Source organism: Podarcis tiliguerta (assembly GCF_965153285.1).
Source record: "Podarcis tiliguerta genome assembly, chromosome: 7".
Taxonomy (NCBI): domain Eukaryota; kingdom Metazoa; phylum Chordata; class Lepidosauria; order Squamata; family Lacertidae; genus Podarcis; species Podarcis tiliguerta.
Genome location: NC_139540.1, coordinates 24281264 through 24298224, shown reverse-complemented (window position 1 = coordinate 24298224; position 16961 = coordinate 24281264). Strand labels below are relative to the sequence as shown.

General features: G+C 44.9%; 1 protein-coding gene across 2 annotated transcripts in view; it reads left to right on the top strand.

Moving 5' to 3' along the window:
* The first annotated feature begins 1210 nt into the window (after nt 1-1210).
* The window catches only part of SDC2 (syndecan 2), a 65454-nt gene continuing 49703 nt past the window's right edge, over nt 1211-16961 (top strand). Inside the window, exon 1 of one of the 2 annotated variants that reach the window (XM_083451439.1) lies at nt 1211-2154. In XM_083451439.1, the coding sequence (XP_083307565.1) occupies nt 2095-2154 (60 nt within the window). In that variant the 5' untranslated portion in view covers nt 1211-2094. The remainder of the gene's footprint in view (nt 2155-16961) is intronic. The other variant, XM_083451438.1, reaches the window with a different exon arrangement.

Genomic DNA, 16961 nt, shown 5'->3' with positions numbered 1-16961 from the left:
GGGAGGAGTTTGAAACAAAGCATGGATCTCCCTCTCACTCCATTAACACAAGTCTGAACTGACTGCGCACAGAGGGCCACATGCAATGGGGCTAAGGGCCAAATGCAACTGGGAATAAGACCCATTAGACTCAATGGATATACAGTGGTACCTCGGGTTAATAACTTAATTCGTTGTGGAGGTCCATTCTTAACCTGAAACTGTTCTTAACCTGAGGTACCACTTTAGCTAATGGGGACTCCCACGCCACCACTGCTCAATCTCTGTTCTCATCCTGAAGCAAAGTTCTTAACCCGAGATACTATTTATGGGTTAGCGGAGTCTTTAACCTGAAGCATATGTAACCCGAGGTACCACTGTACATGCAACGGAATGTGCTTTTATACACCCAGTTCCTAACCCCTGTAAGGCCATATAATTATGAATATGTAGTTTGCTTGATTTCTGGTAGATAAATACTGTAGCAACGTGCAAGGCACCTTACTGCTTTGCCTCAGGTGGTGAAACGGGCTGGGCCGGTGCTACAGTAAGCGGAGGCTTCCAGGTTCCAGCTATCTTGCAAGATCTCGCCAGAGCCTGGGAGCCACCACCAACCATTTCTCTGGCAGCAAGGTGCACCCCGTGGATATGCCCCTCAGATTCCGCCGCCTGAGTCAGCTGTATGATAGGCCGGCCCTGTGTAGCCCAAGCAAGTTGCCTGAGACCAGTAATTAAAAGCTGTACAAAATCCTAGGGCCAAGGTAAAAGGTAAAGGGACCCCTGACCATTAGGTCCAGTCGTGACCAACTCTGGGGTTGCGGTGCTCATCTCGCTTTATTGGCCGAGGGAGCTGGCATACAGCTTCCGGGTCATGTGGCCAGCATGACTAAGCCGCTTCTGGCGAACCAGAGCAGTGCACGGAAACGCCGTTTACCTTCCCGCCGGAGTGGTACCTATTTATCTACTTGCACTTTGATGTGCTTTCGAACTGCTAGGTTGGCAGGAAAGGCCAAGGTACCTGTTCATAAATTTCAGGAGTAAGTGGCAACCTGAGGATTTGCACTGCACTGCTTCCTTCTCTCTCTCTAGGGGTGCCAACTTGAATAAAATATCTTTTTTGCGGGGGGGGGGGGACAACCAGGTAAGCCCCACCCAGCATAATCGATCACATGACGTGGCGCGCGCACACTATTTTGAACGGCAATTCCCATCAACTATTTTATTGCTGGGGAGTGGGCTTCTCGCGCGCGCGCGCCTGAGCTCGTTTCTCCCGTCTGCACGACGCTACTCAGCAAAGGAGGAAGACAGGACCCCCCCCCCCACGCTGCGCGTTCCTAGGCGGGTTGGACGAGGGGAGCTGGAGTGTGTGTGTGTGTGCGCGCGCGTGTGTGTGGAGAGAGAGCGGTACGTGGTCAGGGGGCGGCGGCTCTGAGGGGGGATTAGCTTGGCTTTGCGAGGGACCAAGCAGCGCCGGGGTTGCCGCCGCGCGCCCCGCGCGCCTCCCCTCCCCTCCTTCCCACTGGTTGCGCGACCTGCCAATCCGCGCCGTAATCCTGCAGGAATTTCCCTCAGGCTTCAACTAGGAGTCGCGCTCGCACAGCCCTGGGAAAGGAAAGCCGAGCGGAAAAACGGCGAGTTAAGAGCGCGGCTTGCGACGACGACCGCCGAGGCTCCGCTCCCTTCTCCCCGCGGACAACTCCGGCGCCTCGGCCAAACTTTGTGGCGTTGCCCTGCGCGCCTCTCTTGGCCGGACCCGGCGCGAGGGAGAGAAAGAGGGACGGGCTTGAGTCCGACGAAGCGGCGAGGAGGCGAAGGCGAGCGAGCGGCGGCGGCGGCAGTCCGGAGCAGCTCACCAGCCCAGCCCCTTCCCCTTCTGCTCCCCACAAGCCAGCCAACTCCTCCCTGAAGCGAGCGAGGAGGAGCGGCGTCTGCAGGAGCAGAGACCAGGGAAGAGGGGGAGCCCGCGAGCCCGTCGCTTCTGCCGGCGAGGAGGGGGGAGGAGGAGGATTACTCGCAGGACCTGCTTGGGAATCTCTCCTCTCCAGCGCGCGCTCTCCTTTTTTTGTGGAGGGGGGGACGGGTCCTTCGAAGCCGCCGCTTGCAACCCCGGGAATAATGTGGAACGTGTGGATACTGCTTGCTTTCGCCTCGGCGGCCTGCGTCTCGGCAGAGACGGTACGTCCCTTCTTCTTCTTGCAAAAAGATTTGTTTTTGAGGAGTGGGCGGGAGGGAGAAGCGGAGCAACCGTGGGACGAATCGATACCTTTCTCTCTCCCCCCCTTCGCTTTCAGTCGCATTCCATGCAGCCGGCCACCCTGCAAGCCTTGCAGCCAACCCCGATGCCCCCTAACTGCTGCATTTTGGTCAACTGGTGCGGATAAACAACCCCCCCTCCCGCTTCGTGCAGGCAGCGAAGCCCCGCTGGCTATTTCAGCGCCTGCAGAAACTTCGCTTCACTTTCCCCGCTGCGCTCGAGGATTCTTTTTCCTGCCCTCCCCGCTCCGCTAGTTAGTGCTGGCCCCATCTGAGATAGGGGGGGGGTGTCTATTTTGGAAAAAGCCTCCCCCCGTTCTCGATTCTAGAAGCCCAGGGGTCGGCCCCGATTTGGGGAGGGAAAGGGTGGGGGCGACGGCTCAATCGGGAGGAAGGATGAGACGCCCCCGCTGTTCCCACATCTGCTGCGCAGAAGTTTTGCTGAGGTCATTCGCAAAAGATCAAAACTTTTCGAGCAGAAAAGGGGCACTTTGGTCTTTCGGCTCCTCGGTGCTGATATGCGAGACTGGGGTTGGCGGGTGGGAGGAAAGGAGAGAGGGCAGTCCATTGTATGTCACCAAGCAGTGATTTTCCTGGAATTGGGGCCAGGCTGTTGCATTGAAGGATGTTCGTCCTGAAGAGGCATTTGACAAAACCTTGTGCTGCATTTCTGATGCTCTGTTTGGGTGGCGCCTCCTTTGGTTTTTTTTTTAATAAAGTACCAAAAAAATTGTCCGAATATAATGGTTTAAACCGAAATGCAGAGTTGGGAAATCTTTATAAATGAACCATAAAAAGCATCTTTTTTTTAAAAAAAGTGGGTGCATGAGACAAGAGTGTGGCAGCTTTTTTAGCACTGTAGGAAAAAAGTTTGTAATTGATTCAGACCTCCGATGCTGCGGCTTCAGTTTGTTCACTTTGCCTGGAAGACTCAGGAGAACATGATATGATGGTGATTCAAATTGTGATCATTGTTTTTTTTTGCGGGGGGGGGGGCAGGGGTGAGAATCCCAGAGACAATCTTTAAGTTCAGCTTGATGTATTGGAACTGAAATGTGGATTTGTTCAGAAGCTCGCTATAGGATAGCTTCTCCCCACCCAACAAAAAAATAAATAAATTATAAGCAGACTTAAGAGTTACATCCATCCCCAGCAAAGCTTTCTGGTTGGACCTGTGGGATTGATACGTTGCATAGATCCTTAGAATGGAATTGGGGGAATGTTTTCCCTCTTGGGGTTTGTTTTGGAGTTGACTAACAGGCTCTCTTTAAGTTTAGAAACCAGCCAGGGATTCCTCTGGGCTGTAGCTATGGTGCTTACTCAGGGTGCTTGGAAAAGGCTGGTTGTTTCCCTTCTTGCCTTTTGCCTCTGACATATAGTGGAGTTTAATTGTTGACAATAAGACATTTAAGAATTGAATGCCTTTCTGGTCCTTGTGCAATCAAAAACTCTTCTTTCCACCCGCTTGCATGGAAAAGTGAGGGAAAATCTTTTACTCTTTGCAAAATAGCTCGAATCCCTGCAGGATTCTGTTGCTGAAAGTGCTTGTATCCCTCGAGAACTGGGAGGTTCAGCTGCAGATCTGGAACAATATATGTTGTGGTCTCTTCCCTCATCACTTCAGCATATCTGAAACTCCTCACGTAAAAAGATCTTGTGCTCTTTTCTGGCTGTACTACATCCTCTTCCCCGCTCCTCTCTTTCTGGTGTTCAAGGTTAGAAGTACTTCAGCATACCTTGAATTTATGAAATTTGCAGTTAGCACAGAGTTTCTCTCTGGAGGAGCTTGTTTGCATTTCTTATTCCCCTTATGCATAATACAGGCTTCAAAACTACTGAATAACAATAGTGAAGCCAGGCTGAAATCTGATAATAATATGAGATTTTCCCCTCGCCTAAGGATTTTGATGTGGCTTTAGTATCTTGTTCTCTGCTTATACAGGGTTTCTCTCTCTCTCTCTCTCTCTCTGTGTGTGTGTGTGTGTGTGTGTGTGCTTGCTTGCTTGCTAGTGTACTGTCAATGGGGGGACGGGGGGGGGGTGTCCCTGTCTCTGCTTGGCTTAGTATCATTGAGAAGCATTCCAGGCAATCCTGTATCCTTTCAGAAGTTGCAGTGAGGATAAAATAAGCACTTCTCTGTGGTTAGAAAGTGTATATAGGAACTAATTGTGGAGTTTGCTGATTTCTCCCTCCTTCCTCTTTAAAATGTTTTGGATGTCTTTGAGCTGCTCGACTTTGCTGTCATGAGTTTCCAAAACCGGTAGCCTGATAATGAATATTCACATAAGTTTTCTGGAGTTAAATAGGACTTACAGCCAACTCCAAATTAAATGTGCACGGGATTGCAGCCCTAGGAATACCTCCACCAATACATATGGCACAGCCTGGACCAACCACATGATGGAGTGAGTGTGCATAGGATTGCAATTGGACAGCACGCCTACTTTGTGGGTTAGCCCAGTAAACTAGGTGGAATTTACATTAAGGAAACTCACTTAAGATCCGACTAAATGTGTTTATTACTGCATTGCACCCGTCTCCTGGCCTGAATGCAATGATTTTATCATCTTAATTGGCGACGTCTTTCAGTGTTTGTTTTCTTCCTAAAATAGTCATGGTATTAATTGGTAGTAGTTGCTTCCTCCCCCCCCCCCCCCATTTGATCAATGGCAGTATAAGAACAATTGTTTAAATGCTTGTACATTAGGATTTCTTCATCGCACTGTTCATATAAAATCTAAACCTTCATTTTCAAGTTAATGCACCTGCTAATGGTGTCATTATCTTGGGTTTCTCTGACAAAAGGTATTCATGAAAGAGCCACTGCAATTGGCAGTACTTTCATATTTTATTTTATTTTTTGCATTAAGTTCTAAGTGGCTGAGCTGGTAGTCCTGCTGCTTTTGTCTGGATGCAGTAAGACTGATAGAGAAGGATGGTGTTGAATCCCATCATATTGAAAATCCATGAAGACTATAAAGAAAGGAGGTCCAACCCCACCATTGATAAAGAGGCATAGGCATGCATATATCCACAAAGTACCTTCATTACATTAATTGGGAAGGATAGCTCAGCAGCACAGCTCAAATCTAGTCTTGGACTTACTGAACTGTGAATGTTAAGGAAGAGTTTGCATTGGCCCTGTCGGTCATCTTGGGGAGTCCTTGGCTAGCTGGTTCTACTTTTCTTGATGAACTAAACGCTGCACGCATTAAGCATATTTACATAGAAGTCTCGTTGAGATGAATGATGCTTCTTCAGAGTAAATGGATGTAGAATTGATGGTGCAAGTGAACAACCCACTCTGCATGGTCTTCTTCTACCCAGCACAAGCACTTTACAATTTTCTCTGGAGCTTTTTAGACTGAAAACAGCACCATGTGGATTTTCTGCAGGGACTACATCTGAGCTGACTGTACACATGCAGCGTTGATTCAGCGATGCTATAGCTGCAGTGTTAGTTCTTGTTTCCAAATGTGTAAATAGATCATACTGTTTCAGTACCATTTCCAGCTCAGATGTGTGCTTTCCAAATCCATCTGATACAATGCAATGTAATGGCTAGAGTGTTAGACTAGACCAGGGAGAAGAGGGTGAAAATTCTCAGCTGGCCATGAATCTTGCTGGGTGACCTTGGTTCCATCACAGTCTCTCAGCCTAACCTACCCTCTCAAAGGGTTGTTGGGGTGATAAATGGAGGTGTGAGGGGACGGACCCATGAGCCATGTATGCCGTCTTGAGCTCCTTGCAGCAATGGAAGGATATAAACGTGATAACAATTCAACAAGTCATAGAATTGTAGAGTTGGGAGCAATCTTGTACATATCATACAACCCACAGCAATGCAAGAAACACAGCTAAGGAATCCCCAGCAGATGGCCACCCAACCTCTGCTTAAGTCTCCAATGAAGAAGAGCACACAGCCTCCTGTGGAAGTCCGTTCCACTGTTGAACAGCTCTTACCACCAGAAAGTTATTCCTAATGTTTAGTCCTTTCTTGTAACTTGAATCCATTGATCCAGGTCCTACCCTCCAGAGCAGGAGAAAACAAGCTTGCTCCATCTTCCATGTGACATCCCTTTATATATTTCTCTCTCTGCCCTTTAATTGTTTCTTTTTGGAGAGGTAAGTTCTCATCAACAGTTTCCTGGAAAGAAAAAAAAAGGTGGTAGAAGTAGAGATGTTTTATTTTATTTTTGCTGTCCCCCCCCCCAAAAAAAAAGACATGAGGAATTATAGACACTGTGGTATGTTAAATGAAGGGGGCACGTTTCACAAGCAAAACTGCACAAGGTTTTCAGTAAACAACAAAGCCATCAATTGTGGTGACCCAGTTGTGGCTCCTGGCATCCTACCCTTAAACTATGTTTGGATGTCTTGAAAACATTCCACGTTGCCACCACAGATCATTTGCTCCAGTTGCACAGTAGTCCCAGCAGGTAATAAGGTGATTTTGTCAGCCATAAATATATAGAGCAGTGATGATGTAGCTGTTCTACTGATGGATGAAGATTCTTAGAACTTATTCTTAGAACTCTCACCTGGGTACCAGAGATCGTTTTATGTCTCCTCTTTATGGTCAGCGCAGCTAGAGTTATGAAGGGCTTAGACTTCCCCCAGATATTCCAGAAGAAGGGCAATAAACAAACATGGAATTACTATTCAGCAGATGTTCTTACCTGCAGGACCTTCTTTTTATCTAGTTCTAATAGAGGTTCAGAAGGGGACAACAGAGGATGAGATGGTTGGACAGTGTTCTCGAAGCTACCAGCATGAGTTTGACCAAACTGCGGGAGGCAGTGGAAGACAGGAGTGCCTGGCGTGCTCTGGTCCATGGGGTCACGAAGAGTCGGACACGACTAAACGACTAAACAACAACAACAACAACAACAACAATAATAGAGGTTCATGGGACGTGAGTGGCACTGTGGGTTAAACCACAGAGCCTAGGACTTGCCAATCAGAAGATTGGCGATTTGAATCCCCACAACGGGGTGAGCTCCCGTTGCTTGGTCCCTGCTCCTGCCAACTTAGCAGTTTGAAAGCACGTCAAAGTGCAAGTAGATAAATAGGTATCACTCCAGCGGGAAGGTAAACAGTGTTTCCGTACGCTGCTCTGGTTTGCCAGAAGTGACTTAGTCATGTTGGCCACATGACCCAGAAGCTGTACACTGGCTCCCTCGGCCAATAAAGCGAGATGAGCGCCGCAACCCCAGAGTCAGTCACAACTGGACCTAATGGTCAGGGGTCCCTTTACCTTACCTTTAATAGAGGTTCAGTGCAGATCAGCAAGATGTGCAAGATTCAGGCTGAAGACAATTGCATCATAGATTCTGACCAAACTAAGCCTCCTGATGTATACTTTGCACTAGGAGGCTTAGTTTGGTCAGAATCAAGTATGCACTTTCAGAGTTAACGCTGAATACAGTACTTCTGACAAGTGAGCCACCGCTAGCGGGCTTTGAAAATTTGTGTCCCAGGCCTTTTAGACGAGGGACGCATTGGTTTCAAAATGTGATTTTGATTTTTCCAGCTCTCCTACAGGAAAATGGGAAGAAGGAATGGACTGGAGTAGGCTAGAAGATGGTATGACTATCCGCAACCCTGAATAGGAGCACTCTATGCTGCAAAATTTTTTTGCAAGTCCCACTTGAACCAAATGGAGATGCCCTAGCTGTAGATTTCCTTTAACCAATAGGGGTTTGGACTAGGTAGGCAAATAGACCCATCCAACTCTGATTTCTTTTCCGAGCTAAGAGGAGAGGCCTTGTTGGTCTTTAGAAACAGTGATGTGACCTAGTCGTCTGTAAAAATTATCTTGGATTGTATATGTAATGTGTGCACTAGCAACAAAGCCCGGAGAAAGACTAGTATTTATGGGGTTCCATGGTGGTGTATCAGTTGCCTTGAATGTGGTATAATGAAGAATATAAACATTTTAAATAAGCAAAGTAAATAGTGTCTCTAATAGCATTTCTTGCACTTTCTCCCTTTTTTTCTGTGAGAGTTTGCAAAGAAGAACAGCCACCATGCTATGCTTATTTTATTTAAGGTTAACTTCACTGCAGCACGTCTATAATGAGTTATTAATTAAATTATTATATTTAAACAGCTATTTAATTACCCTGGAAAATGAGTTAACTTTTCCTGGTCACCAGTTCAAATGTTTTCCTTATGGCGAATAATTATGTTGTTGTGATCCGGAGACTGAATAAAAGAGCACTTGTGTGGCTGCTGAAAAGCACTCTGTCGTCTTATTAGATGTGACTGTTTCTTTTAAACAGGGTTGTGTTGTTCTTTGAAGATGGAGAGGTTGTTTTAAGTCCCCTGTAAGGCACCGCTTGCATGGAAGTCATAAAGAACCCCCTTTTTAAATGTTTGCGTCTCATCTTCAGCCGCAGCAAATAATGAGTGAGCAATTTGGGTTTGGTTCAAGACACATTGCTAAAGTGGTATAACATGGTTTCCTGTTGTAGCTAGTATGGGAGAATTACTTCAGGCTGTTCTGCAAACAAAACCTTGCCTAGTTGTGTCCTTAGTTCACAAGGCAAGCGAGGAGTTTGTGTCTGTAGTGCTGGTAATTTATTCCTAGACCTACATTGCACAACATAGTCTTCCTTGTTCACAACAAAACACGTTTTGCACCCCTTTTGAGCAAAGAGAGATTAATCCTTGATGATGTAATGATAGTTACGGTTGCTTTCTGAATTCTGTAGTCCTGAGGAACAATAACATAATACAGCAATACTCAAAATGACACAGGTTCTCCGAAGCAACCCTGGGGAGAATGACTGTGCAGAGAGTTAAACCTTAAGGGATCTGCTTCCAACAAGCAGTGTGAATTATTTTTGTCTGGTTCTGAGTTTGCTTGGGGTGAAATAAGATGATGAGCAATATATGCATAATATTGCACAAGCAATCTGTAAAGAACAAATTGCACATCAAATAAATAAAATAATAAAAATATGGTTTTCTTAAAACACTCGTAAGCACATTAACCCAATTGTTTCCAACCAAAAGCGAATTAATTTTGGATGGCATTATTAACATTGTGTTGGACTTCCTTGTTGAACACAAATACACAACACTGCATTCTTTTCTTCCTTCCTGCTCAAAACAATTATGTGGTGTCTTGGAACATCTGTAATACTGAAGGTGGCTATAAAATAAAAGATTTATTAACATGTATGCACAGACACATGTGGGCTGGTTAATATCTTTTCATTTACGTCAGGGATGGGGAAACTTGTTCTGAGGGCCGCATAATGTTCTGGGGGCCACATGGCAGTGGTGGGTGGGGCCAGAGGCAAAAGTGGACAGAGCAATGGATGTGAATCTTACCTTTCTACAGTAGTCTAGTTTATATGCACACCTCCCTTTGGCTTCCAAGCAACCAAACAAGGGTCATTATCAGAGTTCAGGGACGCATCCCAACCAGGCAGAAACTCTCAAGGTGGGTGAGAAGCAATGCTGGTGAGGGGTGTCACCTGGAAATAGTCCCAAGGGCCATATTTCGAGACCCGGAAGGGCAGCATTTGAACCCTGGAGATGTGTTCCCCTCAATTTACATGAACCTTCACCATTGCATCCCTATGGCAGATACTCAACATTATGTTGCAAAATAAACAGCAGTGTTTAATGATCTAACTGACTTGTATTCACGGATTCTCATTGGTATGCTTTCTCCTCACACCATCTCACAAATATGTAAGTGCCTAGTTGTCACTGGCACCTTTAAAAAAAACAATTGGTCCTGGCACTTGGGTTCATGAAAATGACAGGAAGCATGTTCTTCATCCTGGGTATGTTGCAGTCTGTGTGTGGGCTTGGCTACCTCTTCCGGCGAAGCATGATACTCAGTCATGTGATTCTCTGGAGAGCTTTTTTTAAAAAAGAAAAAGCCACATGGGTGGCCATATTGGAGAGGGGAGAGCGCTCTTTCTATCAGCTCAAAAACCTTCCTTTCCCACCCTGCCCACAGCAGGTTAAAGTACACGGTTCCCAGTGATCATTATCTGTATGTAGCTGAGTCCTTCCTTTCTCAGTTCTTAATCTCAGCACTGGAGGTAAGGCATCCAAATTGGAGGCAATGATATCAGAGTACAGTGGTACCTTGGTTTAAGAACAGCGTAGTTCAGGCTTCCTCAACCTCTGCCCTCCAAATGTTTTTGGCCTACAACTCCCATGATCCCTAGCTAGCAGGACCAGTGGTCAGGCATGATGAGAATTTTAGTCTGAAAACATCTGGAGGGGCGAGGTTGAGGAAGCCTGGCTTAGTTTATGAACAACTTGGATTAAGAACTCTGCAAACTGGGAAGTAGGTGTTTTGGTTTGTGAACTTTGCATTGGAATAAGAACATGCTTCGCTTCCTGTTGAGTGTGTTCCATTTGTAACTTGAGTCCCCCGCTGCTATGGGAAAGCACTCCTTGGTTTAAGAACGGACTTCTGGAATGGATTAAGTTCGCAAACCACGGTACCACTGTAGTTTGCAGTGCTTGGACTTCTTAGTTATTCACTGTGTTGAGTGTGTGGGCCAGAGGGGTGGGACGAACGAGGAAACTACTAGCCATCGCTTCCAACGATGGATCCTGCTCTCCACCTTCCTAAGTTCTGCAGAATTGGAATCAATAATAATATTCTATCTTTACCTGTAATGACTCTCTCTTAATTTCGGTATTCATCATGAAAAGATTGTGTGTCTTTCTCTGTGTTAATAAGATTCAAAGGCATAATTTCTGAATGGATCTGACATTTAGGGCTATGATGTCCCTGCTGCTATTGGAACCTTTGCTTCTTGAGGCAAACTTTACACAGTACAGTACGTTTCTCATACACATATTTTTTGTAAAACACTTAGAGGTTTTTTCTACAATCAAGTGGTATATAAATTTTAGGAAATAAATAGGTTCTGGTCATCTCCAGATATGTGCTCTTCTGATCAGATGTAGGTAGAGTTTTTACAAACATAAAAGCAAGAGCTACTCTACTCTGCTGTTGAACACTGCGTTGACTTTTTCATTGGGCTCTACACGGTGAAATTAAGATTTCCTTCTCGTCAATCACTATCAGCTCAGACACCATCCGTGTATATGCATAGTTAGGTATTTCAGTCCCAATGTACCGTATTTTACATTTACATTGAACAGCATTTGCCAATTAGTGTCAATTCTTCTGGAGCTCTTTGCAAACCCTTGCATTTTTATTACCCTGAATAAATTGCTTTCCTATACTAACGTTAATAAGTTACCTTATTGCTCATCCTTAACTTTGGATAATTTACATATCTTTTAGAGATAGCGGGGAGAAATTCAGTTTGTTTTGCCCAAATTCACATTTCCCACAACAGTACACAAATTGAAATGTATGTTAGGGAAACGTGTACATAAAGTATTGGTGAAAATAATATACAAAATGCTTTGTATCAGGTGAAATTGCATGCAAAAATTTGTATGCTAGGAGAAATGCACACAGTTTAACAAGAATTGTTTTCTTTAAAAAGCAATTGTGACACGGAAATGTGATGAACTGAATTTAAGGTTAGAAAAATGAGGAACTAAGAGAAACCAGATTAGACAGATCAGTTCTTTTAGGGATATCCCACTGTTTACATTCTTCCCCTAAATTGTGAGAGTTATCCATTTATTCCTACTCTCTGCTTCCTGTTCTCTAAGCACTTACATAGGGCATGCCACACGACTTCTAAGTTTGCCTAGAAACCTTTGGTGAGGGACTTTGTCAAATGTCCAAGAACACAACACTTAACGGATCAACTTTATCCACATGCTTGTTGTTGTTGTTGATGATGATAATAATAATATTTTTATCTATATACATTTACACACACACTTCACTGCATTACAAAACCCAGAGAAATGAGGATTTTGAAACATGGCAGCTCTTCAGATTGCCTATTGTTTCCAAAAGTGTGAATTGGGTAGATTTGCCTCTAAATGCAAACTGAATCTTAATTTCTCCCCCACCCCAGTGTGCACACATCACAACTTATTTCTTTGGCTACAGCAGAACACGTATTTCCATCCTATTTTCAGCTGGGGTGGGGACCCTGAAGGTGCCAGGGAAGGCCTGCGGGTACCATGTTGGCAACTCCTACTCCATGGTTCCCAGTGCATGCTTATTAGGTTTCTTATTTGGACGTAAAAGTGGAATGGAGCTGTTTTGAAAACAAAATGTAGCACTGGGTGTTCACCATTTTGGAGAGAAGCACGTTCATGGGCTACAGGACTCTTGCTGTGTATCCTGGACTAGGATTTGGAAACATTTTGTTACCGAGTCCTGATGACAGAACGATGGCTGTGACGGAAACATCTTAATGTCTGTGACAGCATTTTTATCCTGCGTGCTCTTTAAACACTTCTGCGTTGTGAATTCGTGGAGAGAGAATAGAATCACCACCCCGAGGCAGAAAGTTTGAAGTAACATTGCTGCTGCTTTTATTAGCTCAATGAAAATTTCATATGTATCCCCCTGCACTCAAATACTGTACACAGCTTCCAGTCTTTGATGGCTTTGTTTATAATTTCTCCGGCGCAGACTCTTTGATTATTTCTTAGCTGTGAGGCTTGGCATTTCAACTGTAATGTGCCGCTTTAGAGAAAGGAATCGCGCGAAACATGCTGGAGACTGAATGTCTGTGGAGCCCTTATTTGGCCGAGCATATTACGTTTGCTGAGCTTGGCATTAGCTTTATGTTTATACTCTGGCTTTCATTTCAGGCAGCCTGTGAATCCACAATCCAGTGAAGCTGAGGGATGGGGATTTGAACTAATTGACAATCTGGTCCTGCGCATGTTTCCTTTCGGTGCCCAAGCCCAAAAGTAGTGGACCCTTCTCTGTTGTGGCACCTTGGTGGTGGAACTCTCATTGCTCCCTAGATGGGATTCATGTTAGGAGTTTTGCCCATTATGGCATAAGTGTCATAGAATCATAGAATCGTGGAATCATAGAGTTGGAAGAGACCACAAGGGCCATCGAGTCCAACCCCCTGCCAAGCAGGAAACACCATCAGAGCACTCCTGACATATGGTTGTCAAGCCTCTGCTTAAAGACCTCCAAAGAAGGAGACTCCACCACACTCCTTGGCAGCAAATTCCACTGTCGAACAGCTCTTACTGTCAGGAAGTTCTTCCTAATGTTTAGGTGGAATCTTCTTTCTTGTAGTTTGGATCCATTGCTCCGTGTCCGCTTCTCTGGAGCAGCAGAAAACAACCTTTCTCCCTCCTCTATGTGACATCCTTTTATATATTTGAACATGGCTATCATATCACCCCTTAACCTCCTCTTCCCCAGGCTAAACATGCCCAGCTCCCTTAGCCGTTCCTCATAAGGCATCGTTTCCAGGCCTTTGACCATTTTGGTTGCCCTCCTCTGGACACGTTCCAGTTTGTCAGTGTCCTTCTTGAACTGTGGTGCCCAGAACTGGACACAGTACTCCAGGTGAGGTCTGACCAGAGCAGAATACAGTGGCACTATTACTTCCCTTGATCTAGATGCTATACTCCTATTAATGCAGCCCAGAATTGCATTGGCTTTTTTAGCTGCCGCGTCACACTGTTGGCTCATGTCAAGTTTGTGGTCAACCAAGACTCCTAGATCCTTTTCACATGTACTGCTCTCAAGCCAGGTGTCACCCATCTTGTATTTGTGCCTCTCATTTTTTTTTGCCCAAGTGCAATACTTTACATTTCTCCTTGTTAAAATTCATCTTGTTTGTTTTGGCCCAGTTCTCTAATCTGTCAAGGTCGTTTTGAAGTGTGATCCTGTCCTCTGGGGTGTTAGCCACCCCTCCCAGTTTGGTGTCATCTGCAAATTTGATCAGGATGCCCTTGAGTCCATCATCCAAGTCATTGATAAAGATGTTGAATAAGACCGGGCCCAAGACAGAACCCTGTGGCACTCCACTAGTCACTCTTCTCCAGGATGAAGAGGAATCATTGATGAGCACCCTTTGGGTTCGGTCACGGAATCACAAAATGTTATTATATTTCCCAATTCTGGAAACATGGCCAACCCGGTCTGGCATTCCTTAAGGCACATTAACACTCTTCTGTGAGAGGGGGTACAGTTTAGGGGTAGCCAGTTTAGCAGCTTCCATCAGCTCCAGTTAACATGACCAGTGGTCATGGATGATGGAAGTTGTAGTCTTAACAATATATGGTCACAGGTCCCCTCCACCCTTCTGTTACATTCTTACCTGGATTACAGTGCAAACATCTTGTTCCTTGGAAATATTCCACAACACAAATCCTTCCCTCAGTGGTAGTCCAGGTCTAGAAAAGGTGTCCTTGTCTACTGAGTCCTTGTCCAGGACAACTCGACAATTTTCAGATTAAGGAAAGTGTAGGTGAAGCACGAATTTCATCTGGCTTTTGAAAACTTGATTACGTTTTCGTTGTTGTCCGCTGTTGTTTTCGTGTGTTGGTTTCTTTAGAGACTTTGATTGGGTCAGTAGGCCCAAATGTCTTTATCTAATCCATGGCAGGCAAAAGTGAGTTGTACAGTGGTACCTCCGGTTATGGACAGAATCCATTCTGGAGCTCTGGTCAGATCCCTAAGGTTTCCGCAACCGGAGGGACCACTTCTGTGCATGCGTACGGTGCGGTAGAGCGCTTCTGTGCATGCGTGCACGGCAAAACACTTCCAGGTTTGCCGCTTTGGCAACCCGAAGTTTACGTTACCCGAGGGTAACGTAAGCTGAGGTGCTACTGTATTCAGATTTGTTTTGTCTCAAGGGAGGCTTGGAAAGGTAGGGATGAACTGTAGCCAGTTGCTTGCTTCTTGTTAGCAGTACCTTTTAAAAAGCCTAAACTATACTTGGACTATTTAAGTCATACATCAAAATTTAAAGGCAACATTCTCAAGCAAATGCTTGTTTTAGGCCACAATGCAAAAGTGAGTGCTTAAGGATATTGAAACCTATTACAGCATAAGGCCTTCTCTTTTGGATTTGGGCTGCTTTGTGCAACGCATTTTTGCTCAACGTGCACTTTTTATAGGCGGTAAATAGTGTTGTGGAGCAGAAAATTCAGCACAACTGAAACTCTGGTGCTTTTTCCGCAGCAGGAGCAGCAAAACCATATGCTGGAGTAGTATTTGCCAGTGTTGTAAGCTTGTGAAGTAGGGGGACAAATTTGGTTTGGTGCATGATTGCTTGGGTAGGGTATTCTCAGACAGTGGCAGGCCCATGATCACCCAGTGAATTGCATGGCTGTTGACAGATGTGAATCCAGCCTCACGATTCTGTGACTGCTGAAGTGGTTGGGGCCACTGCTTTACCTGACCTCCCATCACTGCAGAGGCGAGATCAGCATGATACAAAAGCACTAGTAGAGTCAATCTGGCATGCCTGCTGGTGTGTTTGCACCACGCAAACTTCTCTGCTGCTTTGCCCTCTGGGTATGCTACGGTGGTGGCAGGGGGTCAGTTAAGTAGCCCTACCAACTGTGCGACTGTCAGGATGTCATAATATAATGCTGCTTTTTCAGTATTGCAGACTGTGCTATGTACTACAGGTGGTGTTGAATGGAGATTATTTCACCTGTTCAAGCATTTCTGCTTGACTGATGGAATGATTTTGCTTTCGTTGTAGAACAATGCATCCCTTATAAGTAGGGAAGGAATGAAAATAGTGAGCATATGCAAAATGGGATGTTCTTATTTGGCTTATTGTAATAGATTTGAGACCACGGACCGTGCATGACTGGTGCAATTATTGTGAAACTTAAGTTATAGGGTTTTTTCCCACTGTATCATTAAAATATCAATTTTAAAGTGCTTGCTTTGCCAGAATCTTCCTTGAGGAAAAAATAATAATCAGAAAAGTCATGAACAAATACCACAATGATCTGATGCAGGAGTGGGCTAAAATTAGATCAGGATGTGCTGGTAAATCTCTAGGTTATCTCTGGGTTATTTGCAGTAGGTTAGCAAGGGTTTCTGAGCCCAAAACATTTTAATAAACCAACATACATGACTTTTCCACCTAACCCAGGCTGCTAAAATGAAGAAAGGTAACCAGCAGTCAACTTTGATGCGAAGGAACAGTGAGTTCAGTTCAGTTCTGTACTGCAAAGAAATTCCTGGACTCAGAATGTGTTCAGAGACACCCTGTTCAATTCTAATTGGTTGTCGTTTGCACCTGACTCTGGTTGATAGATCAAAGAAGCCCTGACAAGCCCAAAGACTTCTCATGCCTAATCCAAAGAATACAAAGCTTGGACTCATTTAAAAGCATATTCTATACCTTTCCTGAGCAAGCCTTCATGGAATGGATGGAAGTTTGCAAAAACAATGTAGAACTCCCATTCATTTTTCTGGGCCTTGCTTATGAGGTGTGCCTGGAGGCAGTGTTAGAAGCTCAGATATCTAAGCTATGGGCCAAATGGCTCCTTAAACCAAGGTTTCAGTCTCCAAAACAGAATGTCTAGTTGCCATTTTGGGGCAATACGGCTCTAAAGTCTTATTTTTCAAATGATGGACTGACTGTGATTGATTCTCAGTTAAACATCTGGCTAGTTCAGAGGACAACCTTGAGCTAGGTTATGAACTTACGAGAACTTGAAGAAAAGTGACTAGATCCAGGAACAGTCCATATATCTATTGGCCCTATTCCTACCTCTTTTTCTTAATGGTGGCATGGACCATTCATAAAATTAAGAATATTATTCAAGGCAGTGGGGTGCGGTAAGTGTAGACAAGCTACAACAGTTGA